This window comes from Solanum tuberosum, unplaced genomic scaffold (genome assembly GCF_000226075.1).
Source record: "Solanum tuberosum cultivar DM 1-3 516 R44 unplaced genomic scaffold, SolTub_3.0 scf00678, whole genome shotgun sequence".
Taxonomy (NCBI): Eukaryota; Viridiplantae; Streptophyta; class Magnoliopsida; order Solanales; family Solanaceae; genus Solanum; species Solanum tuberosum.
In genome coordinates, this window is record NW_006239614.1 from 47916 (window position 1) to 72992 (window position 25077).

The following is a 25077-nucleotide window of genomic DNA, read 5'->3' on the forward strand; positions in this document are numbered from 1 at the left end:
GAGAGTTAGATTAAGGTAAACAATCAAATTAACATAACAAAAAGAGAGATATTAATTCCAAATTAGAAAATATGGTGAGAACTCCTTTTATTGACAAAAATGGAATAAAAAGAGGTGCATGGAGTGAAGATGAAGACAACAAATTAAGAGCTTTTGTTGAAAGATTTGGTCATCCCAATTGGAGGCAATTGCCTAAATATGCTGGTAAGCAGTACTCCCTCCGTTCCCTTTTAATTGTTATGTTGCGCTTTTCGAGAGTCAATTTGACTAAATTAGATTACATTCATTCGATATTTTAAAATAAAATTTAGATATTCAAAACCTATACGAAAAATACTATAAATTACAAGTTTTTCCATATCAATATGATGAAAAAAACATCTTAGAATATATATCAAAATTCATATAGTTTGACTCTCAAACAGAAAACTATAACAACTAAAAAGGAACGAAGGAAGAAGCATGCTTTATTTTCTTATAAAAAGTTTTTTGGAAGAAAAAATAAATCCTAGTACTAATTATTTATTGTTGGAAATTTTCAGGTCTAATGAGATGTGGAAAGAGCTGCAGGTTGAGATGGATGAATTACTTAAGGCCTGATTTGAAGAAAGGGAACTATAGTCTTGAAGAAGATCAACTCATAATTAAATTACACAATAAACTTGGAAATAGGTATATATATATATGTTGCACTTTAGACATTGCATTTTTATTAATCAATCAAACTAAGATGTCTATATATAGTACCCTTTTTGTATATTCCGAAATCGTAATTATCTATCAAATATATTGCAGATGGTCCGCGATTGCTGAGAAATTAGGAGGAAGATCGGACAACGATGTCAAAAATCATTGGCATGCTCATCTGAAGAAACGTGTGAGATTAACAAATACAAATTCATCGCAGTCTGAATCATGTCAATTAAATGAGCAAAATGTTGCTGCAACCTTAACGTATCCAGAGGTTTCATCAAGTGATCATTTATATTCCCTTTTCAATGGATTAACGGATCACTTGATCGAACAAAATCAGTCCATTGAACAACTTTCATTTTTCACTTCATTCGAAACAGATTCCTTTTCCTGGACAAATAATCTCGAGACTGAATCCTTTGACCTTTTTTCAACCCAACCCTTCGATAATTTCTGGACAAAACCATTCTTTTAAGACATTTTTCATGATCAAAACTCGAATCTAAAATCTCGAAACAATTCCAAATATTACCATCACAACCCATGTACTATAGCATAATGACATTTCAGAGTATTTAATTTTGTATTTTGAATGAATAATTACATTATAGCCCATATTGAGCTTGTCACTTTGCTTTAATCAAATTGTCTTTTTAGATAATTGATCCTTCCTTCAACGTGCTAAAAGGATATTTTATTCTCATGAATATATAAATGAAACTTGTAATAGTATATATTTGGGCTAAAATTGTCTACAACACGACGATATATATGACGTAGTACTACTCGTGCTTATTGATGACAATCATGAATGAAAAGAACACGTACGCAGTATTTAAAACAAATCATTCATTAATTTCAAAATAAATTAAGTATTTGTTTGGCGGCTCAAGCATATTAATGGCCTAAAGCAAAATTATCAAATGGGGACTTAACCTTAAATTGTTAATAACTTTTATATAATTGATTTCTTCTAGTTTTCAATTGATAATTAAACCATTCTTATTTTAAATTATTTTTCATGAGATATAGTATTCCAAATATGTCAAATTTCTTCTAATAATTCCTTCATTTTTCATGAAAAATTTACTTTTTCTACACATAGTATTCAATATTTGTTAAAAAAATTATAACTTATAACCTATTATTATTAAAAACGAGGGCCCTTATATTTGGAGACCTAAGACACATGTCTTTTTTTTAACACTGTCGAGCCGCCGCCCCTGAGTATTTGTTGGACTAATTTAATTTAATTTTTTGACAACAAACAACTGTACTTAACGCATAAACAATATCAAAGAGTTAAATGATGCACCAACATTCACTATACAGGTAAAACAGACCACTCAAAAAATCTTATGTTATAATGAAACAGAAAACTTTGACAAAATATTTATATGAGCATGATCGAGGAATATAAATATATATAATAAGTATATCTTCAAATAAATTCATTGACTTTCAAAAATCTTCACAAGTAATTTCTATGTCCCATGAAACTACACATATTTTTAAGATCATATCCATCACAATTTTTGCATTAGACAAGATTTACACCTTTGATCATCCCTTTTCCTAAGTGTTTTTCAATGTTTCACGAATTGCTAGCACATCAACGATGATGTGCTTCCCAATAAATTGAATATATAAGGATACCAAAGCCATGACACGAATTACCATAGATATTCATACTCGTCACTCCAAAATATTGATTAGTATTAACAAAAATACCATTCCATCATATAGCAAAAAAATCCATTATACTTCCAACAAGTGAAAGTCAGCTGGTGAAAGGATTTTGGTATTTTTTTTTTAAAAAAAAGGATCAATTAATGTTATACTTTCTGTATCATAAATCATGTTTATACTAAAAAATATTTATCATTTTTTTCTTACAGGAACTTGTAAACAACGTTTTAGTTTGGTTGATGTGGGCAGGTTTGGAATATATATAATTAATTAATAGATTGAAATGTGAACACTGACCACAAGAAAGGGACATCAACATGTGCACACCTAATTAAGGACTTTATAACAGAGAGTGCCCTCTTACTAAAACTAGTTGATTCTTCATTGACCTACCCTACAATTTTTAATTTCACTACATTATGGATACTAAGTAGTTAATTAGAGCAGACGCGAAATCAGGGTTAAGAATTTGAGGATTTTAAATTTTGGGACTAGAAAAAATATTGGAACATGCTTCCTTTAAAAAGGAAAAGAGAATTTTTTGTTGATATAGTAGGGGTTTGAACCCACAACACGAGTTTGAAAAGCATTTTCACCGTCCTTTTTTACCACTGAGTAGTCAATCAATTTTTTTAGGAGGTTCACAAGTTAATATACATATATATTTATTTAATTTTCTAATATAAATACAGGATATACGGAAAAGCTAGTGGGTTCATCTGAACCCATGAACCCCACCTAGCTCCACCTCTGAGTTACAGTCATGTATGAAATTTATTATTTTATGCATGATAATTTAGATATTTATATGTTAATTATTTCACTTTTTATATCATCATCTTTATGATTTTCTCATAAATATTGTAATAATTGATATTGGTTATATGTGATTGGAAAAATATTTTGAGGCTTAAATAATAAAATAATTGTGCACAAAAGCTAGTTCGATCATAAAAAATAAATGAATAAATCTCTTTTTATTAGAACTTTTTCATGTTTTCAACTGGACTCTTGAAAATTTGAACGGTGCTACATAGATTGTGAGAGAGAAAATAAAGAAATGGATTAACACGCCTTTACTGGATCTTCAGTTGGTGGCTAAAATTATCTTAGAGTAAAGATACTAAAGAAGTCTCATTATTGGAATATTATCCGAACTAGCTAGTCATATAATTGGGGGTTTACATTAATTAATTGTTTATTATAATTACTACAAAACAACTTGTTGTTTGGTTTAGATGAGAAATAAATTAATAAGAAAACACGGCTTCAGTTGTCTGCCACTATCACATATAAAAGAGAACACTTTACACTGCAAATTATTCAGATAGTGAGTTTAATTAAATCAAATTAACATAACAAAAAGAGAGATATTAATTCCAAATTAGAAAGTATGGTGAGAACTCCTTTTGTTGACAAAAATGGAATAAAAAGAGGTGCATGGAGTGAAGATGAAGACAACAAATTAAGAGCTTTTATTGAAAGATTTGGTCATCCAAATTGGAGGCAATTGCCTAAATATGCTGGTAATTAATTAATTAGTAAACGTACAGTATATGTTTTATTTTGTATATAAGCTACTTACTTTTTAATAATTTTAGGTTTAATGAGGTGCGGGAAGAGTTGTAGATTGAGATGGATGAATTATTTGAGGCCTGGCTTGAAGAAAGGAAATTATAGTCATGAAGAATAACAACTCATTATTAAATTACACAACGAACTCGGAAAAAGGTACGTATATATGTTGAATTAATAAGAAGTTGTGAGTCTCACATCGACCCTTTATTAAATCGACACCTTTTTTTATAATTCTCTTTTAATGAATACGTACGTACTAAATTTTGCAGATGGTCAGCGATTGCTACAAAATTACTAGGAAGATCGGACAATGATGTCAAAAATCATTGGCATGCTCATCTTAAAAAACGTGTTACAATGGATCAGCAAATTATTGATCAATCTTCAGAGTCAACAGGCCGATCTCAAAATTCTTATAAGGTTTTGGAACACAAAGAAGTTATGAAAGAGGTGTCAGATCATCTTGTTCATGATACTTCAATTCATCTAGAGGTTTCATCGAGTGATCATCATGATTTATATTCCGATTCTAGTTCCCATGTAAATGGATTGGACTGGATCGTAGAAGATAATAATTACATGATATCAATGGAACCACTTCCAGACTCCTTTTCCTGGACAATGAATCCTATCGATAATTTTCAGACTGAACCTTTTGACCACATTTGGACCCAATTCGTCGATAGTTTCTGGACACAACCTTTCTTTTAATTCTTAATTATATATATACCTCAACTTTTAACGACATTTTGATACATTCTATCGAATTATTTTTGTGAGAAGGATGAGTACAAGAACTTGTACTGAATGGCATATCTTAGCTTTTGATTTCAAATTCTGTAAATGTGCAACTTTCATCACGGAATAATTATTCGTATTTTGTGTAATATAGGGTCTTGTAGTTGTAATACAGAAATAAAAATTATATTGATCATCCAGTATCTACAAGTGATCGATGAGTCTATGAAAAGTCATAGTTTAGTCAATTATATTTACGTGACTGCATATTATATTTTCTACCCTTCTCGATAAAGACAACAAATATAAATTATAAGTAGGAATAAGGGAGTCAACTCTACACTTAGTTAGGAAAGAGGGAGGAAGAGCTAGCTAGAGAGAGTGCAACTCTTTTCTGTTTTCTATCCCTCTGTTTCATATTACTTGATCTATGCTGACTTGATACATTTTTAAAAAAAGTTCTAATTAGAGGTATTTTTACTAATCTAAACTTTATTAACGATGTTTTGAACTAAACATTTGACTAATACTACTTTACATAGTTATTTACTATTAAGAGTGATATAAAAAAAAACTTTCCTTGATTTGATAAAATAGACGAGTAAAATAAAACATCTAATGTTGATACATGATATGTCAAGTAAAAATGAAACGAGGAAGTACTTCACCGTCCACGTATAATATACTTTTATTTCAATAAATAAATATTTTTCGATAATTAAACATACAATGGAAAAAATTCTTTATCTAACTCTTCGAGAATGTGTGCATATTAAAATAACTAAATTAATTCCGGAAAAAAGACATAATAAGAAACTTCAATGTTTCAAAGTGGACGGTGTACCATATATCTGGGCATTATTTTTCACAATTACGCGGATGCTAATTACATAAAAAAAATTTAAAAAAAGTCAATTATTTGACAATTTCAACTCAAGAAAGAAACAAATTTGACTCCTAATAATTTGCTTAAACAAAATACTCCATTACATGTCATTTTCACAGGGATTTGTGATAAAAGACTTAAAGGTTGGACTTTCATGTTTGAAATTTTTACCCTTGTTTGGTTTTGATTTCATTAATATTGTGTGTTAACTTGTCACTTTTGAGGTGTTAAATAGACAAGTTGAACTTAATTTGAATAAATAAAAGTAGATTGAGTTAATAAATGGGTGACTGACTACGAAACCTTACTTAGATTGAAATGAATTGAGCTAAACTCGTTTAATTTTTATGAAGTTTGTATTCTTTTATTTATTTACATATGAGAAAATACATCATTACCCCATTCAACTATAACATTTTTCTTAAAAAGACATTGAAAATTTACAAAGGTCCTAGTACCCCCTTAAACAATTTTAAAATGGTAAAAGTATCTCATCTTTGGATCAACCCCAAGTATAAGAAAAGAAGTGCATAGACGCAACAATTAATACTTACCACGTGTCAATTAGGTTAATTTTTTTTAAAAAAAATCATATATGTTATTTGTTATTATTTTTTAAAAATAAATAAATAAATAAATTATCTTTTCTTCTTCTTCAAAAATAATTCAACAGCAACAACCGTTCTTTACGCCGGCGGCAGCAATTTTCTGGCATAGCCACCAGTGGCGGACTCAAGATTTTCGTTCAGGGAGTTCGAAAAATAAAAGTATAAACGTGTAAATAAGCCTTTAGAAATGAAAACCTTGAATTCTTTTGGGTTTAAAACCAAACTTTTAACACATTTTTTAAAGTAAAAAAAAAAACTATAAAAAACTTGAAAAACAGAACTGAAAATAAAAAAAAAAAACTAAAAAAAACTGAAACTGAAAAAGAAAAAAAATAAAGTGCTATCACTAGGATTCAATCCAGTGATGTACAACTTAATTTCAGGGGTATTTGCCACTGCGCCATCAATTTCTCTTTGTTATTGAGGAGTTCAAAATATATATATCTACAGAAATACAGAAAATTTACCTTATATATACCGTGTATTCGTGCAATTTTTGCTGAGGGGGTTCGGGTTCGGGTGAACCCCCTCTATACCACGTGGGTCCGCCCCTGATAGCCACCAATGCTATAACATCAATAACACATCTTAACATTGGCAAAGCAAATCTATAGGAGCAAAATCTCTTCTATTTTTTCCATGTTAATCTTCTTTTTGTGTACTTTGCCTTTGATTTTTGCCCGAAATCAAGATGTGTTGTATCTGCAAAGACCGGAAGTCTCTCTAATTTAGATGGGGTATTTTCTACTTCGTTTGAACATGACCCCTGGCGATTTCCTCTCCGTCGTTCGTCGTCGTCGTCAATCTCTCTGGCGTTTCTTTCCGATCTTCCTCCACCACCTCACTACGCTTTCATCTCTTTCTCTTTCAACAATCTCATCAATTTTCTTCGAAGTTTTGGAGTGAAATTTTTTTATGGCCACCAATTTATTTTTCAGTGCAAGCATTGCAACTTGTTCATTGGAGTGCCGATCGATCCCAATTGCAAAAATGCAATAAAACTACTTCTTTTTTTTCCATTAAAAATACAATAAAACAAATAGAGTAAAAAGAAAATCATATTTCTAATTAAATAAATACTAAAATAAATAAAATAATAATTTTTTGGTTTATCTCATTCGCTAGTGGCGAGTGAAATACACTTTGTGTGCCACCTAGGATCCTTAGGGGGTAATTAATCCACTCCGAAAAAGAATAAAGGGGTACTAGGACCCTTTCAAAGTTTAAGATTTCTCTTTGTTATTGAGGAGTTCAAAATATATATATCTACAGAAATACAGAAAATTTACCTTATATATACCGTGTATTCGTGCAATTTTTGCTGAGGGGGTTCGGGTTCGGGTGAACCCCCTCTATACCACGTGGGTCCGCCCCTGATAGCCACCAATGCTATAACATCAATAACACATCTTAACATTGGCAAAGCAAATCTATAGGAGCAAAATCTCTTCTATTTTTTCCATGTTAATCTTCTTTTTGTGTACTTTGCCTTTGATTTTTGCCCGAAATCAAGATGTGTTGTATCTGCAAAGACCGGAAGTCTCTCTAATTTAGATGGGGTATTTTCTACTTCGTTTGAACATGACCCCTGGCGATTTCCTCTCCGTCGTTCGTCGTCGTCGTCAATCTCTCTGGCGTTTCTTTCCGATCTTCCTCCACCACCTCACTACGCTTTCATCTCTTTCTCTTTCAACAATCTCATCAATTTTCTTCGAAGTTTTGGAGTGAAATTTTTTTATGGCCACCAATTTATTTTTCAGTGCAAGCATTGCAACTTGTTCATTGGAGTGCCGATCGATCCCAATTGCAAAAATGCAATAAAACTACTTCTTTTTTTTCCATTAAAAATACAATAAAACAAATAGAGTAAAAAGAAAATCATATTTCTAATTAAATAAATACTAAAATAAATAAAATAATAATTTTTTGGTTTATCTCATTCGCTAGTGGCGAGTGAAATACACTTTGTGTGCCACCTAGGATCCTTAGGGGGTAATTAATCCACTCCGAAAAAGAATAAAGGGGTACTAGGACCCTTTCAAAGTTTAAGTGTCTTTTTTAAAAAAGTGTTATAGTTGAATGAGGTAATGATGTATTTTCTCTTTACATATCAAGCCACAATCACACAAATAAATTAAAATGAGAATATTATTATTTATTTATTTTGGGTTTATCACCGATAATTCGTGTCTGCATTGGAGGCTCCACTAATTATATTTAAAACAAATTTAAAATCTCTAATTAAGTATGGAACAGACTCACCATGCATTACACGGTCGGGCAGGTTGAAATATTGTCGGATAAGACAAGAACAGTTGGACACATCTTATAAAATATTCCTAAACATTTTTATGGAACATGAACCTTTGGTTGACTCATTAAACATGACGCAAGCTGACGTAATATCGCTGACGTCGGAAACTGTAAACCCAATAGAAAGGTTTATTTAGATAAAAATTATCCAGGGGTATTTAAACAATAGTAATAACGCAACTTATTATAGGCAAATTATAATTCGATAAAGTAAAAATATATATTAACTGAATATGATTAAATAATAATTATATACGTTCAAACATAGGTCATGCAAATATTTATCATCATGCCATCATTTGGTGTATAAACATTATCGTTTTATTATGATTTGGTTTTTGTACACGTTAATAATTTACTATAATGTTGTTTCTTCGTGCTTTATTATTTATATTTTTCGTTTTGTCCTGCTTATTATACTATTGTTGTTTTTTTACTTAATTTTTCCTTGGCCGCGTAGGAGGTAGGTTGAAATAACATTTTACTGTCACTATGCAGACATCAAAGTATTTGAAAAATCAGAAAAAAATATATTAGTTGAACCTTGCAAGTTGCATGCATGAAATAATATATAACTTCAGTCAAAGAAATATTATACTCACTCTGTGTGATTAGAGAGTCAAAGAAAATTTTTGTTCATATTATTTTCGCAAATATTATTTAAAAAAATGACTGAGTTATATAATATTTTTAAAACTTGAAGAGACTCAATTTGAATTTACACTGATAATTAATTAATTTGACTATCGTATTCTTAATTATAGTATATTCGATATCGTATAAAGTGGAAGGAGCATAGTTAAGCTGTTTTCTTATAAAGAGTGATTGGATGAGGAAGTGGAAAAAGACATCCAGCATATTCAACTTGGACTAAGTATTTTGAATGGAGGAAAAATAAACGGATTTTTTACTTATTTTTTTTCATGCTTGACAAATAAGCAGAGTGGAGGTGCGGATGAGATAATTAGCGTGAAATGTTACTTAGAAAATTTGTTTTAAGCTACAGTTTCTAGTCATCATGGTGATATTAGAAAGTGGTAGATTTGCCAAATACAAAACGTTCATGTTTTTGTAAACCAAATGTGGAAATCATTTAGAACATCAAATGTTTTCAAAATATAGTGTAAAAATTAATCTTGATTATTTTGAGGAAATTATTCGATAGGATGAATAAAAATTGATTGAAATTATTCTGGTAGACAGAAATTAGAATAGGAGATGTTTATGTAGTTGTTTCAATTTAAAACGACACTGGAAAATGACAGGTATTCCAATATTAGAGAAACTACCTAATTACATAAATATTCTTTTCATATTTATTATATTTTTCTATAGTTTGAAATAATTACATTTTATATCACTAATTAATAATTCCATAACAGATTTCAAGTCAGATACACCTAAATACATGTTTTATACACTTAGATACATAATTTTTGCTACTATATACATTGAAATATGGAGAGATCGAGGCAAGCGAGAACAAGAGGGAGGCGAACGAGATTTGCCTATGTATCTCAGATACATGTGAATCACACTAGATACACATTAAATAGATGTATATGCATGTATCTAGTGTGATTCGCTTGTATCTGAAATACCGGATACACATGAGAGTGGAGAGCAAGATAGGAGGGAGGCAAACGAAATTTGTCTATATATCCCAAATACATGCGAATCCACTTGGGATACAATGTATCTAGAGCAAATTACACTTAATTTTGACTTCATATATCTCGATGTATCGGGAAGTATTAAATACTCCAAAATCTGATAAGATTTGTAATTTATAAACTAGCGTGTAGCTAAGTAATTAGTTTCTAAACTAGTGGAATTCCCGTAAGTTACCCAAAAATATATATAGCTAAGAAATGGGAATCAGAAAGACTAAAAGAGGTTAATGGATAATTACATAACGGGCCAATCGAAATAGGCCAGTCAGCCCAATCAACTAGTATCGTTGTAAGATGGAAGAAATCCATGGCCCAAAATAAGCGTATTCCTCTATTTCAAAAGGTATGATGTAGGGTTTGTTTGGTACGAAGGAAAAAAACTTTTCATTTTTTCATGTTTGGCTAATCAAAATATTTTGAAAAATATTTACTCTCGACAAGCAAGTTCTTTAAAAATGAGAAAAATGACATTCCAAATCCATTGTCTCCACCCCGACACCCAATTCTTGAACATCCCACCCCTAAAACCCACTCCACATTCCTATTATATTTTTACCAAATTACATATAAATATTCTTGAAAAATATTTTCTTACTTACTTACCAAACAATAAAAAAATTATAAATAAAAAATCAACTTATTTTAAGTATTTCTCTTGGAAAACATCTTTTCTTCATACATAACACTAGTGATTCAAAACAGGAAGGTCTTTATCGGCATTAGTTAAGTGTCATTAGATCCAATGTCGCTAAAGGCTTTGGGGACATATACAAAGAGTGCTAATTGCCGCTAAAAATACATATTTACCGGCAATTGAGCTATTGATGTTAATTAATTGCCGCTAAAGATATTTTTTTATGGAGTGAATAACATTTGTACCGGATATATTCTATACAAACAAAGTTATAATGTATTTGGATGTTAAGAAAGAGAAGGAAAAAATATTTTTTAATAATTAATTCAAATGATAGAGATTTTTAGAGATTATATTATCTAAAATGGTATAATTTCATAATTTTCCTATAGTAAAATTGGTAAATTGTCAAGAATGGCATTAGAAAAAAAGTAGAAGATAAATATTAAAATTTGATGAATTTATTCATTCTTATCATCTCATAAGAGTTATTCTCTAAATTGCAACCAATTAGATCCCCAAGTAGCAACATGAAACAACTTTAAAAAGGTGAAAAAAATCTACATCCATCAGGTCTTTTTGTTTCTTTTTCTCTTCCCAATAAAACAAAAGGAAATAAAATGAACTCATTTTATTCTAATAATTTCCCCTCTCTAGTCTCTTTTACTTTTTTCAACTCTTTTTCTCCTTTTTTCCACATTCATACAAACTAAAGTCACCAAACAAACAAACCATTCCTAATCCCACAATCTCCTTCTACTTTTGGTTCTTTTTTTTTCTTTCCTCAACTGCCCCTATAATAGCTAAGACCCTTTTTAGTTGTTGTTTTTAATTTCCATTTGATATTCGTTATTTATATTAGAGTCGGACTAAATTTAGATTTACATCACATTAAAGAGTAAAGTGTTCTCTCCTAACAAAGACAACTTTATACCAAGAGAACTCGAACCTAAAATTTCTAATTAAAAATGAAAAAATGCTACCACTCCTCCACCATCTTTGTTAGTCATTTTTAGTTGTTTGATGCAGCAAAAAGCTAAGCTAGTGTGACTCTCCAAATGGACCACCACACATCTACAAATAAAACGATACTCCTCTCCAAATTCATGTAATATAATTTGATTTAACACAAATCTAAGAAAAATAGATTTTTCTTAGAGCATAAAGTGAACATTTTAAAATTAAATTAATTTAAAATAAAAAAATGTATTATTCTTTTTTAAATAAACTAAAAAGAAAAGTGAGTCGTATAATTCAATTTGTTTAACTTATTTTTTTCTTTTTAATTTTAATTTTAATTCTCCACGTGACAGATTTAAAATCATAAAATTGAAGAACACTTTAATACATATCTTTAGTTTAACAAAAATTTTAAAAAAATCATCATTTTTTTTAAAAAATTCACGTAAAATCAAAATCAAACAAATAAATTACGTAAAATAGAAAGAAAAAAAAAGTACTAACTTGGCTTTTATTAAGTTATTTTTTTTCCTAATGTATTTTTTAAACTCTTGCAGTGGGCAGGCACTACTGCTTCGTTTTCATTAAAAAAAAAAAAAAGCGTTCAGATAGATAAGTTTATTTTGTATGAAACATCAATATCAAGGTTGTATGCGCAGCTAAATTAAGTGTTGTCATCAATAATAGTAGTAATAATCTTTCGACGTTTCGTCAAGTTGTCTTGCCTGCCCCTGCTATTGCTGCTAAATGCATTAACTGAACTATCTTCTTCAATTGGCTCGTTATCTGAACTCCAACTCATCTGCACGTCAAGCACGTTGACTGGTGTGCTTGTGCTTGATACCATCTCTAATATTGATTCGTATTCTTTTTTCGCTATTTCTTGCATTACATCATAGCAACTTAACAAATCATCCTGTATATGAAAAAATAAAACAATTTAAGTCGGTTTTGGGATGATGCTATGGAAATTGAATTTCTTATTTTAAGTAATAGGAGTACTAAATATTATTAGTGTTGGAATTTCTGATGGAACGATCGTAAAAAAAAATTCATTTTATAATAGTGTTATAGTGCATAAAAACTTTAATTCTATGATTGTTAGAGTTTTAGTTATGGTGCACTAGGTAAAATAAAAATACATTATAAAAGTTGATTAATAGATCGATAACCTAAAATTAGAGAAATGATAAAATGCAACTTATAATCCGATAAAACAATTTAAGCAGTTGCATTTTATAGTTACAATCGAAATGGTAATAATTCAGTTGATTGGTTACGTGGATTTTCACCTTCTTAATGAGAGTTTGATTCTTAATCTCATAATTTCATTTTAAAACTACCACCTTGTCTAAAACTATACTAGGTGAGACATTACAGGTAGGAGCATTGACATTAATGTAATTTGTTCTCATTATTGTTGTTACGATAAATTATAGAATAGTATTATTTGGTTAGTCCAAATAAAACTCTTTTGTCCACACTTTATGGGTCAAATTAAAGATAAATTAAAGATTTGACCCATAAAGTGTGGAAAGTTCTGCCGCTGGATTTTTCATGTACATTATCACTGGCGTTAAAAACAACTACTATTTGTAAACCGCATTCATTAATTTATACTCCTTTCGTTTCAAAATAATTCTTAATTTTTATTTTTTGATAATCAAATTATGTTAATCTTGACCTACATTTTAACATATATTTTATATCATATTGATATAAGAAAAAATATACATAAGTTATAGTACTACTTTTCGTATACTTTTAGCTTACTCCAATTTAACTTTAAAAATCAGTTCCTCTTGAGAAGTGAACATCATGACAACTAATATAGGACGAAGTAACTATTAATAAACAATCATAACATTCATTATCAATCAACTTATAATTTATTGTTGTTACGATAAATTATAGAATAGTATTATTTGGTTAGTCCAAATAAAACTCTTTTGTCCACACTTTATGGGTCAAATTAAAGATAAATTAAAGATTTGACCCATAAAGTGTGGAAAGTTCTGCCGCTGGATTTTTCATGTACATTATCACTGGCGTTAAAAACAACTACTATTTGTAAACCGCATTCATTAATTTATACTCCTTTCGTTTCAAAATAATTCTTAATTTTTATTTTTTGATAATCAAATTATGTTAATCTTGACCTACATTTTAACATATATTTTATATCATATTGATATAAGAAAAAATATACATAAGTTATAGTACTACTTTTCGTATACTTTTAGCTTACTCCAATTTAACTTTAAAAATCAGTTCCTCTTGAGAAGTGAACATCATGACAACTAATATAGGACGAAGTAACTATTAATAAACAATCATAACATTCATTATCAATCAACTTATAATTTATTGTTGTTACGATAAATTATAGAATAGTATTATTTGGTTAGTCCAAATAAAACTCTTTTGTCCACACTTTATGGGTCAAATTAAAGATAAATTAAAGATTTGACCCATAAAGTGTGGAAAGTTCTGCCGCTGGATTTTTCATGTACATTATCACTGGCGTTAAAAACAACTACTATTTGTAAACCGCATTCATTAATTTATACTCCTTTCGTTTCAAAATAATTCTTAATTTTTATTTTTTGATAATCAAATTATGTTAATCTTGACCTACATTTTAACATATATTTTATATCATATTGATATAAGAAAAAATATACATAAGTTATAGTACTACTTTTCGTATACTTTTAGCTTACTCCAATTTAACTTTAAAAATCAGTTCCTCTTGAGAAGTGAACATCATGACAACTAATATAGGACGAAGTAACTATTAATAAACAATCATAACATTCATTATCAATCAACTTATAATTTATTGTTGTTACGATAAATTATAGAATAGTATTATTTGGTTAGTCCAAATAAAACTCTTTTGTCCACACTTTATGGGTCAAATTAAAGATAAATTAAAGATTTGACCCATAAAGTGTGGAAAGTTCTGCCGCTGGATTTTTCATGTACATTATCACTGGCGTTAAAAACAACTACTATTTGTAAACCGCATTCATTAATTTATACTCCTTTCGTTTCAAAATAATTCTTAATTTTTATTTTTTGATAATCAAATTATGTTAATCTTGACCTACATTTTAACATATATTTTATATCATATTGATATAAGAAAAAATATACATAAGTTATAGTACTACTTTTCGTATACTTTTAGCTTACTCCAATTTAACTTTAAAAATCAGTTCCTCTTGAGAAGTGAACATCATGACAACTAATATAGGACGAAGTAACTATTAATAAACAATCATAACATTCATTATCAATCAACTTATAATTTATTGTTGTTACGATAAATTATAGAATAGTATTATTTGGTTAGTCCAAATAAAACTCTTTTGTCCACACTTTATGGGTCAAATTAAAGATAAATTAAAGATTTGACCCATAAAGTGTGGAAAGTTCTGCCGCTGGATTTTTCATGTACATTATCACTGGCGTTAAAAACAACTACTATTTGTAAACCGCATTCATTAATTTATACTCCTTTCGTTTCAAAATAATTCTTAATTTTTATTTTTTGATAATCAAATTATGTTAATCTTGACCTACATTTTAACATATATTTTATATCATATTGATATAAGAAAAAATATACATAAGTTATAGTACTACTTTTCGTATACTTTTAGCTTACTCCAATTTAACTTTAAAAATCAGTTCCTCTTGAGAAGTGAACATCATGACAACTAATATAGGACGAAGTAACTATTAATAAACAATCATAACATTCATTATCAATCAACTTATAATTATCATGTACTATGCTTTAGTATTTTTTTAGGTGAAAAATATCATGAACATTATTGTCTTTTCCTCTTTCTTTCTTTTTTCTGAAAAGAACAAAATGCATGGAATCAATGTGCTTAATAAAATAGAAAAAAGAAAAGAAATTGAGAAAGAATATGAGTTTACCTCATGTACATATGAACAGTTTAAGATTGCTGTTTTATAGCATGAGAATTGTAAAGGAAAAAGCTCATGAGAAGCAGATAGAAGAGCTGAAGCTGAGATTATAGATGGCTTGAACTGCAAAATCTTGATCTCTAAAATGAAAAAATAAAACAAAATATAATTAAAACTTTTAAATCGATAATAATTTTTTTATAAAAATAATTATCAAATTTGACTTACCATTTTGAGCTGTGAATATAATCTCAGTAGCTCTATCTTTGAGAGCTTGTTGTAAGGGTAGATCTTTGAATTTAAACAACGATACGAAGAAATTAATAAAAGCAAATGCAGTAATTGAACGCATTCTCCATTTTAGGCCTCCAAGAATCAAAAGCTCCATTCGCTTTATCGTCTCGATATCAAATATCGTACCACCATCTTGCTGTACAAGGGGAAAAAAAATGGTTACAATAAGAGTCTATACATAAATACAAATATGGACAGTTTACACTCAGCATTATTCGAAAAATGTACCTGAATGTCAGTAACAGAGTACTCTGTTTTCTTCATTTTAAATGCTAACGAAACACAAGAAACTGCAATTAGCTTCAAGATCCATGGCTTCGCATCCTACATTAACAAAAAAATAAATCATAATCATTTTTTTCTCCGTAACGTTACTTATTAAAAATTGAATGAAATTAATTATACCGGTAGCGAATGGAAGGATAGGAATCGATCGAGATAATTAATCGCAAGATATGAGAGAGAAGGACTATCAAAGGGTTGAGAAATTTGTAAGATTATAGAAATGGTTGATTCACGAATGTTGATGAGAAAATCCGAGTTTATGAGAATTTGAAGGTAAGTTTTTGAAGGCATATGATGAGTTTCAATGTTGAAAAGAGGTGAAATTGTGTCTTCATCATGGCTAAATGGCAATGGATTTTCAAGGTCAAAGTCCATATTGAAGTTTTTTTTTTTTTGGTTTAGAGAGTGAGGAGGAATGGTTATAAAGAGGGGAAATAAATTATAAAAGGCTTTATGGGGGGTTGAGGGGAGAAGAGGAGTTAATGATAAGAAGAAAAAGGTGAGAGTTGTGTCTTATTTTTTGAAACGAAACCGTAAAGAGACTTCAACTTCACTCACTAGTTTTTCTTTTTTTCTTTTCTTTTGTTATGTTTATATACTTGGTTCATTTTTATTGGTCGTGTTTCGCTGTGAAGAAAGCTATTAGTTTCATCTTCGAACTATCAACAATCTTAAATACACTTTCCTATTTGACTAATTAAACTTAGATACATATTTGATTTACCACATAACATAGCAAGTGAATTAAAACTCTTGTAAGAATATGAGGTTTTAATTTAAAAAAACGAAAGAAGTGTTGAAAACACTCTTAAATTTGGCGAGAATTTAGGGGTGTATTTTACTTATGTGCAAGATCGGAGGTGTGTTTAGGTTCAGTTAGTCAAGTTATGAGGTGTTTTTAAGGATGTCAATAGTTCGAAGATGAAACTAATAATTTGCGCCGAGTTTAAGGATGTCTTCGATATTTCTCTCTATATTATTAATTACTCTTGTCATTTTTGGGAGAGTCAATTTGACTAATTTTTGAAACTGAATTGAACTAAATCAATTCAATATTTTAAAACTTGGATATTTGAAACCTATATGAGAAATACTATAAGTTGCAACTTGCAATATTCTTTCTTATTTTTATATGACGAAAAAATATATCTTAAAATATAAATCAAAATTTATAATGTTTGACTCTCGAGAAGTGAAATGTGACAAATAAAAATAAATCGAGGATTACTACTTCGATCCCAGTTGAACTATCGTTTTAGCTTGGAAAATTGTTCAAGAATAATTATCATTTTAAGGATTTAAGATTAATAGAGATTGCATTGCATTTAAAAGGAAATAATAATCAATCTATAGTTATTAAATAAGATAATGTAATAAATTATATATTTTATTTATTATTTTGTAATGGACACTAAAGTGATATTTATATGGGACGGAGAGTGTATATATATATGGGATGGGAAAAATGAAAAATGAAAGAATAGAATTATAAAATGGATAATCCATCATTTATCAATAAAGTAAAAATTTAGATAATAAATCAATTGAGCTAATAAAATTTCGATTATTTATAATTTGGGTCTCACTATGGGAAGGAAAATTAGTAGATACACTGGAGAGAATCAGAGAGGCTTAGAAGGCTCCAGTCTGTGCAAAATGCTTCTAACTATGTCAGCATCAACATTTCTCTGCTCAAAACCAAAAAGAATTCATTAATATCTCTTTCACTTCTTTACTACAGTTAAAAAAAATGTCCACAATTTATTTATTTTTTTAAAAAAGAATAAAAAATAAAATAAATCATGTTAGCATTAATTCTTTTTATCTTTTCCTTTAAATTTGTAGAAAAACAATATTGTTACATGCCTACGTGTCTATGAATTTATGAATCAAAATTATTCACAAGAAATTCAAATTCATAGATTAATTTTGATTCTTTGTTACAAATTTGTATTTGAGAGGGATGAAACAAATTTTGTCAAGATTATCAACAACCAACCTCATTGTTAATTGGAATAGGTAAACCATTTTCAAGTTCTATCACTACAACGTTTGACTTTACACTAATTTTTTTAATATTTTTTTTAAAACTTGTGATTTAAAATGTGTCATAAATATTTACGTAATTATAAATTGTAATAAATTAATTTTTTTCATATCAAATTTAGCAAACAAAATTTGTTATGAGGGATAGAAATAAATAGTGATGGAATAAAGTTTTTGTATCTTGTTTGGCTGTCATATTTGGAATAACTTATCCCACCATTTATATCATAGTGATGGGATAAGTTATCCCATGATAGCTAATCCCGAAATAACTAATCATGAGATAACTTGTTCCCAACCAAACGACCCCTTAAGTGCTCTAAAGATTAAATTTGTCATTTTTTTTGAAAATAATGTCGCTTAAAATTGAACAGATGGAGTAATATGAGTGGTGATATCAAACCATTCTACTGACATTGTGATGATAATATATAAATTTTGAAAATGCCCCTGTGCCAAAAGTAGTGAGAAGGCAGACTGATATACATATTTATAACAATAATAACATATTCAACGTAAAATATCATACTTAAGATTTGAGGTAGAAAATCTCACAAGTAGAATTTTTGTAAAGTAAAATATACAGATTGTATTTTTATTTTATGAAGATAAAGAAATTGTTTTCGAAAGACCACTATAATAATTATTTATCTATACAAATTAATAAATGTCTCTCTTTCCATATCCCCATAAAAGAGACAATAATAATCAAAGGTGAGGTTCATACCTTACCTAAGAAAATAAAACCATTGGGCATATTCAAAGACAAAGACAAGTTTGAAATCTGCCTCTTTAGCATAACACCATACAACTGCTCCAAAAGAAAAAATAATAAAATAACCATTGTCACCATTCTTCCAAATGAAAAACTCCAAAAAAGATACTATACTATAGTACATATTATTAAAATGTAATTATTTATTTTGCCCAAAGACTTTGCAGAGTGACAGCTTGGTTTCATGTCATTGAATGTATGTCCATCTTCCATACAACTAGAAAAAAATTATCAATGAGACAAAACATTAACAAATTCTATGCAGTACTCTTTAGAGTTATTACACTATTTGTTTAATGTCTACTTAATTTATTTTATGTATTTAAGTTTTAACTTTTTCTCTCACGGGACTTAGTGGAAACAGAAGTCAATGTGGGAAATACCTTGAGTTTGAATCAAGTCATAGTACTCCTTTCGTTTTATATTACACGATCCTTATTGATCTGACATATTTCTTAATAAATGTATATTTTACTAATTTATGTTTTTATTTAATGCAAAGGTTAGCATAGAAAAAAAATCTTTTTAAATTTGCTTATGAACAACTGAACAAGTAAAATAAAACGCTGAAGGTAATTTCTTTTTCATTCAAAATATGCCTTATAATATACTTGACTCTTATTTTAAAAGTAGATTTTTCATTTTATCTATCCACTATAACACATGAAGAGAAATTTATAATTTTGTCTCAATATTAGTGTTTGCAACAAATTTTAAAGTGACAGAAAATAACTTACAATCACAAAAAAAATATGAAAAAACATAATTTTATTCATCAAGATTGCGGGTACAATTATGTTGATCCAATGAATCTTCTCTCATAAGATATTTATCCATGATTCGAGGGCCGTTTGTGGCGTATTTCTCAAACTAGGATGATTTGGACTTGATATTCATAATTCAAGGGACGTTAGTGGCGTATTTCTCGAATTAAGATGATTTGGATTTGATCGTTTATTAATATTTCATGAATTTGTGGAATATTTGAGATATTCGAGATGCCTTTTCAAGGAAATATAGTACCTTTTATATAGGCATGAACTAGGGTTTAGGGTCGAGTAGCTTCTAAAAATTCTATTTGGAATTGAACAAATCTTATAGAGTCTCAACTCAAATTAAACACGTCTGGTAGAGTCTTACGAAATTTCAATGTATACAATTACTCTTATCATTAAATAACTAAATAAAGTATACCAGTTAAATTTAAATATTTTAAAGCATAATTAATGAAATCAACTCAATTAAAATGAAAAGGAGGAAGTACATTTTTTCTTGATTTATTCCTCAGACTTGTCCAATTTTTACTTGTTGTTATGTAATTTATAAAAACTGTCTCAGTGTTACAACAACTCACAGTATCTTAGGAGCTTGATTAAGGTAAAAAATAATCAAATAATAACCTAGTGTCCTTAATTTATTAATTATCAAGATACTATAGTGTAAATTCTCTAGATATGAGTACCTATATATTGTTTGAGAAAATAATTAAACAATAAAAATATGTTCTCTAATTACTTAAACTTTTAGATGAGATGGACATACACACGATGTATGAAATCTATTTTTGCTATATTTATTAAGTAAGCCATTTTCTTCATTTTTAAAGATATTTATCATCCAAAAAATTTTGCCCAACAACAAAATATACTTATGTATTACCTACTGGAACCAATTTCAGAAGCTGTTCCAGCAATTGTCCAAGGGATATAATTACGTACTTGCAAATTTATTTTAATTTTGACAGCTATTGTGCCCACAATATTAATGGTAATTCCTTATTTATGAAAATCTTTTTGCACACACATTGGTGTGTCTATTAATCAAATTAATGCCACAATTGACCAAGACTATCATTTGTGTAGAAATGAACTATATATCTTATTTCGTTAACTTATCCTGTTTCCCAATGACAATTATTTCATATTATTTGATTTATATTGATTTGACATATTGTTATACAAAAATTATTTTAAAATATATTTTAATAAATTAACTTTACTAATGATGCTTTTAAATTTTAAATATGATCTTTACTATATTATATAATTATTTAATGATCAAATTGACTAGCACATCGGTCCAATTTTAAATGGACTGAAATTAGAGGATTAAAATAGACTAAATAAGTGAGTTACTGCTCAAACCTAAACAGTTTAAGCGGATCATGATTTTATGGACTGATTTTTCCATCTGTATCTATCACTACTGAAACTATAAATTCAATAATTCTAATTCAACCTTTATATTTATTTCAAAAAATTATTTGATATTTATAAATAATTTATCTCAAACTTATAAAATGATAAATCTGCATGGTCCCTTGCAAATAAGTGATGCCAATATATGCAGAGTTCTTGTACCTAAAAGCTGAAGTTAATGGGGACAAAATTACAAGTAAGGAAGTGTTACTTTTGAGGGGTCTTCATGTAAAAGTAATGTTACCTAACTTTTTGACATAATTCACCAATCTATATTTAATAATATTTTAATTGAAGGCATTCTTGGTTGAAGCTTTAGACTCTACACAAGGATTTTTTTTTTTTTAAAAAAAGAGAAATATGGTGCACAGTTGCACACAAAAATAAGTTAATTTCATAAATATTGAAAAAAGGGTGACATGATAATCAACAGAATATTGGGCGATCAGTCTACATCATGTAACATTTGCGACATTAGTCACGTCACTATGATATTTTGACTTGGTCAAAGCAATTTATAAGATAAAATAAAGAAAGATTATGCTACTAAACAAACATAAACTAGTTAATTATTTAACATAATTATAGTTTGAAGAAATTACTTTTCGCCTCTAATATATAACCATATTTACGTGGGTGCCATTCAAATTTGTATAATTCAGTTTATAATTGTATAAATTCAGAATTTGTATATGTTTACCCTATTTTGTATATAATTATCATATCAATACATTTGATTTGTATAAATTCTGAAAAATTCTTAAATGTATAAACACAAAATTTGTATACACTTACATGTTTGTATATTGACTAGCAAAGTATACAAACAAAAATATTCATAGCAAACAAAATCATAACTATAAAGTGTAATTAGACAAATTATAGTTACGGATGCTTATTAAATTTAATCTCTTACTATTTATGAAATTTCCTTAAAAAAATAACATGACTCATTTATTTCCACCTAATAAAAGTCTCACTTTAGATGATTAACATATTAGGTCATTAAATATATTTATTTATTTATTTATCTATCACTAATTATTTTCACTAATTATTTTCACTATTAATTAGTGAATATAAATATTTCATCTTTTTATTCAAATAGTAATTTTATTTTATTAAATATTTTTTTAATATTAAATTATTTTTTATTTGAATTATATATGTTTTTTTTTTATTTGCATCGGGTGTCCGAGTCTCTTTGAGCCCCGACTAATCCCGGGGGTGCACAGGCCCTCGGCAAGGAGTTTCCCGCAAGTGCACCACGGTTAATTCAGGTTTTACCCAGTCCGATGGCCCTCAAAAATTGTTTGCACCCAGTGGGTTTCGAACTTGAGACCTTGAAAGGGAGCAAACCCCAAGGCTCAAGTCAATTGCCAGCAGGCCAACCCCTGAGGGTTATTTTGAATTATATATGTTTTATTAGAAATAACTAAAATATACGCATTCAAATATTACATAACAAATAATTTTAATTATTCAATTGTCTAATCTAAATAACATTTAATCATTAAGTACAAATTTAGATATCTTAATTTTAATATAAATAAATAGGACTTAAGAATATGTTTTTAAAAAATTATGCTATTGATAGGTTTGAAAGTCAAATTATATGAATTTTAATCAATATTTTAAGTTTTATTTTTTATTTTATTGATATGAATTTTTTTACAATTTACCCTACTTTTTGTATAATTTCTTACTAGTTAAATTTTAATTTAAAATATTAAAGTAGTCTTATTAAATTTAGCTTCAAAGATAAGTTATAATTACCTCTTGAAAAATAAAACGTAACGAGTACTCTGAGATGGATTCAGTATATTTTTATGAAAATTGCCTTTATATATCATTAATAACTAATAGAATACTGTAAATATTTACTTATTTATTATTAGTTGTTAAAAGCTAGAGTCCATAATTGTTATGTTCATTAATTAATTAATAGTAATATATTGAGAAGAGCTTCTGATACTGAAACCGAAAAAAAGGAAAAAAGGAAGAACACCCACAATAAGTCGCTTATTTCAAAGTATTTTTCGTTTTAGTTGACCAAATTACTGCTTTTAACGACATTTGCTCATTCTTTTAGTATTTTGTGTTAAGCTTTTAGATGTAAAAAGTCAAGTATTAGCTCGTTTCTTCACCTTTTTGACTTTTTCGTTATGCACTCCGTCTCAATTTATATGATATAATTTAAATTTCAAAAATCAAACAAGAAATTATTTGATCATAATTTATACTCTTTAAGTATTTTAAATTGTTAATTCTTATGACTTATAATACTTTTATATAGTTTATAAATCTGTAAATTATTTTTCAAAAACATTAAAAGTTGTATTTCACTAGTTAAAATTAAAAAAAATAACTCTCAAAATTTAAATTATATCATATAAATTAGGGGATAAAAGTATTTCTTTTATTTATTTGTATTTATTTTTCTGGTGGGTGATTTTGCGAAGGGGAATTGAAAGACTGAAAAATCAGCATTGCTTGAATAGTTGTATTAGGTTTGTCAAATACATAAATATTTAAGCAACTATTTAAATTATTAGATGAAATAATCATATATTTTAATATAAATCAAAACAGGTAGACCGTAGACCCCTAGATTCGTGCAAGTTTTACCCCCCTTATTATTAAGTCTAGGGAGGTAATAGGTCCTCATGAAAGTTTAGTATCGCAACAGGAAATTCGATCAAAGTTAGGGTATTTTTCAGACCCTTATCCCTTATAAAAATTATCGTGTAACTTACCTTATAAAAATAAATATAATTAAGTTATTAAAAAATATGCTCTCACTATCAAGTTAAACTTTAGATGAGATGGTCACAAATTAAACTTGTATTAACAAGTTTTCAACTATATATTGGAGGGAATTGTACTCTTGTAGATTTTATGGCAAATAATGTTTTATTTTTTTGTAAAAGCAGGAAACAACCATTATAGCTAGAATTGGATAGAGCTTAATAATTGAATAAAAAGGAACAGAATTCATAATTTGCTTTAAAAAAGCATTATAGCTAGGACACAGTAGTCTTCCAATTATAGTCTTCCGTTCAAGGGGATTTAGATGAATCCGGTACCTTTCACCTACTTAACTCTGCGGCACCTAATTGTGGTAGAACGATAAATATTTATTCAGTCTTAACATATATAGGTTTAAGAATTTATTCTCGAGAATGAAAGTCGTCTTAATTAGAGACTATCTTAGATGGACACCACTTTCAGAGTATATATAATTTAATCGAATCCTAACACAAGTATCGAGTTGAAAGAGAGAACAAAACAGTAAAACAATTCAATATAATTTTTAGTCAATGAAATATATATCCTAGTTGCCTAAAAGGGTGAATCGTTCTTGTCGGTCACAACTCACAAGCACTGTGGTGTCTTCATCATTGGATTCTATAGAGAAAGAGTCGGATTTTATGCGTAACATAGGAATGAAATAGAAGGTCACAATGTATTAAAATATTTTCCAAGAAAATAAGATGTTAAGGGACAAACAGACTTTCATAGCTAAACAATAAAAATCTTATGGTAATAGTGTATTTAGCTACATGTTAACGATTGATTATAATAAAATTTAATTAACTAGGAGCTTTTTAGCTACTTACAAATTAGCTGGGGATTATCGATAAATTTCGTAGCTGTTGAAGTGTGTGACCATCTCATCTAAAAGTTTAAGCTATTAGAAAGATCACACTTTTATTACTTAATTGTATCCTCAACACGCCACTCACGTGCTGGCATGATTTTTTC

General features: G+C 28.4%; 2 protein-coding genes and 1 long non-coding RNA gene across 3 annotated transcripts; 2 read left to right on the forward strand and 1 right to left on the reverse strand.

The window, feature by feature from the left end:
* On the forward strand, positions 1–1258 carry LOC107058912 (myb-related protein Myb4). Its single transcript, XM_015305153.1, has 3 exons — positions 1–204; positions 543–672; positions 796–1258. The coding sequence occupies exons 1-3, from the start codon at positions 72–74 to the stop codon at positions 1166–1168; spliced, it is 636 nt and encodes a 211-aa protein (XP_015160639.1). The 5' UTR covers positions 1–71; the 3' UTR covers positions 1169–1258.
* A 2504-nt stretch (positions 1259–3762) lies between these two features.
* LOC107058913 (uncharacterized) lies at positions 3763–4701 on the forward strand. The gene is made up of 3 exons (XR_001472399.1): positions 3763–3908; positions 3984–4113; positions 4230–4701. It is a non-coding gene; the product is annotated as an uncharacterized lncRNA (long non-coding RNA).
* Positions 4702–12308: 7607 nt separating this feature from the next.
* LOC102586594 (putative cyclin-D6-1) lies at positions 12309–16679 on the reverse strand. The gene is made up of 5 exons (XM_006366878.2): positions 16414–16679; positions 16237–16332; positions 15943–16144; positions 15724–15854; positions 12309–12688 (listed from the first exon to the last, which is right to left on the reverse strand). Exons 1-5 carry the CDS (start codon positions 16666–16668, stop codon positions 12437–12439), a joined length of 936 nt encoding a protein of 311 aa, XP_006366940.1. The 5' UTR covers positions 16669–16679; the 3' UTR covers positions 12309–12436.
* Positions 16680–25077: the final 8398 nt, after the last annotated feature.

Bases quoted from the DNA above. Each gene is read 5' to 3' on its own strand.
- LOC102586594 (XM_006366878.2), bottom strand. From the start codon at position 16,668: ATGGACTTTGACCTTGAAAATCCATTGCCATTTAGCCATGATGAAGAC. The intron at 16,145-16,236 runs GTACATTTTTCG...CCCCTTGTACAG, and splicing joins ACTCTGTTACTGACATTCAG to CAAGATGGTGGTACGATATT. The intron at 12,689-15,723 runs GTAAACTCATAT...TTTCATATACAG, and splicing joins ACTGTTCATATGTACATGAG to GATGATTTGTTAAGTTGCTA.
- LOC107058912 (XM_015305153.1), top strand. From the start codon at position 72: ATGGTGAGAACTCCTTTTATTGACAAAAATGGAATAAAAAGAGGTGCA. The intron at 205-542 runs GTAAGCAGTACT...GGAAATTTTCAG, and splicing joins GCAATTGCCTAAATATGCTG to GTCTAATGAGATGTGGAAAG. The intron at 673-795 runs GTATATATATAT...AATATATTGCAG, and splicing joins CACAATAAACTTGGAAATAG to ATGGTCCGCGATTGCTGAGA.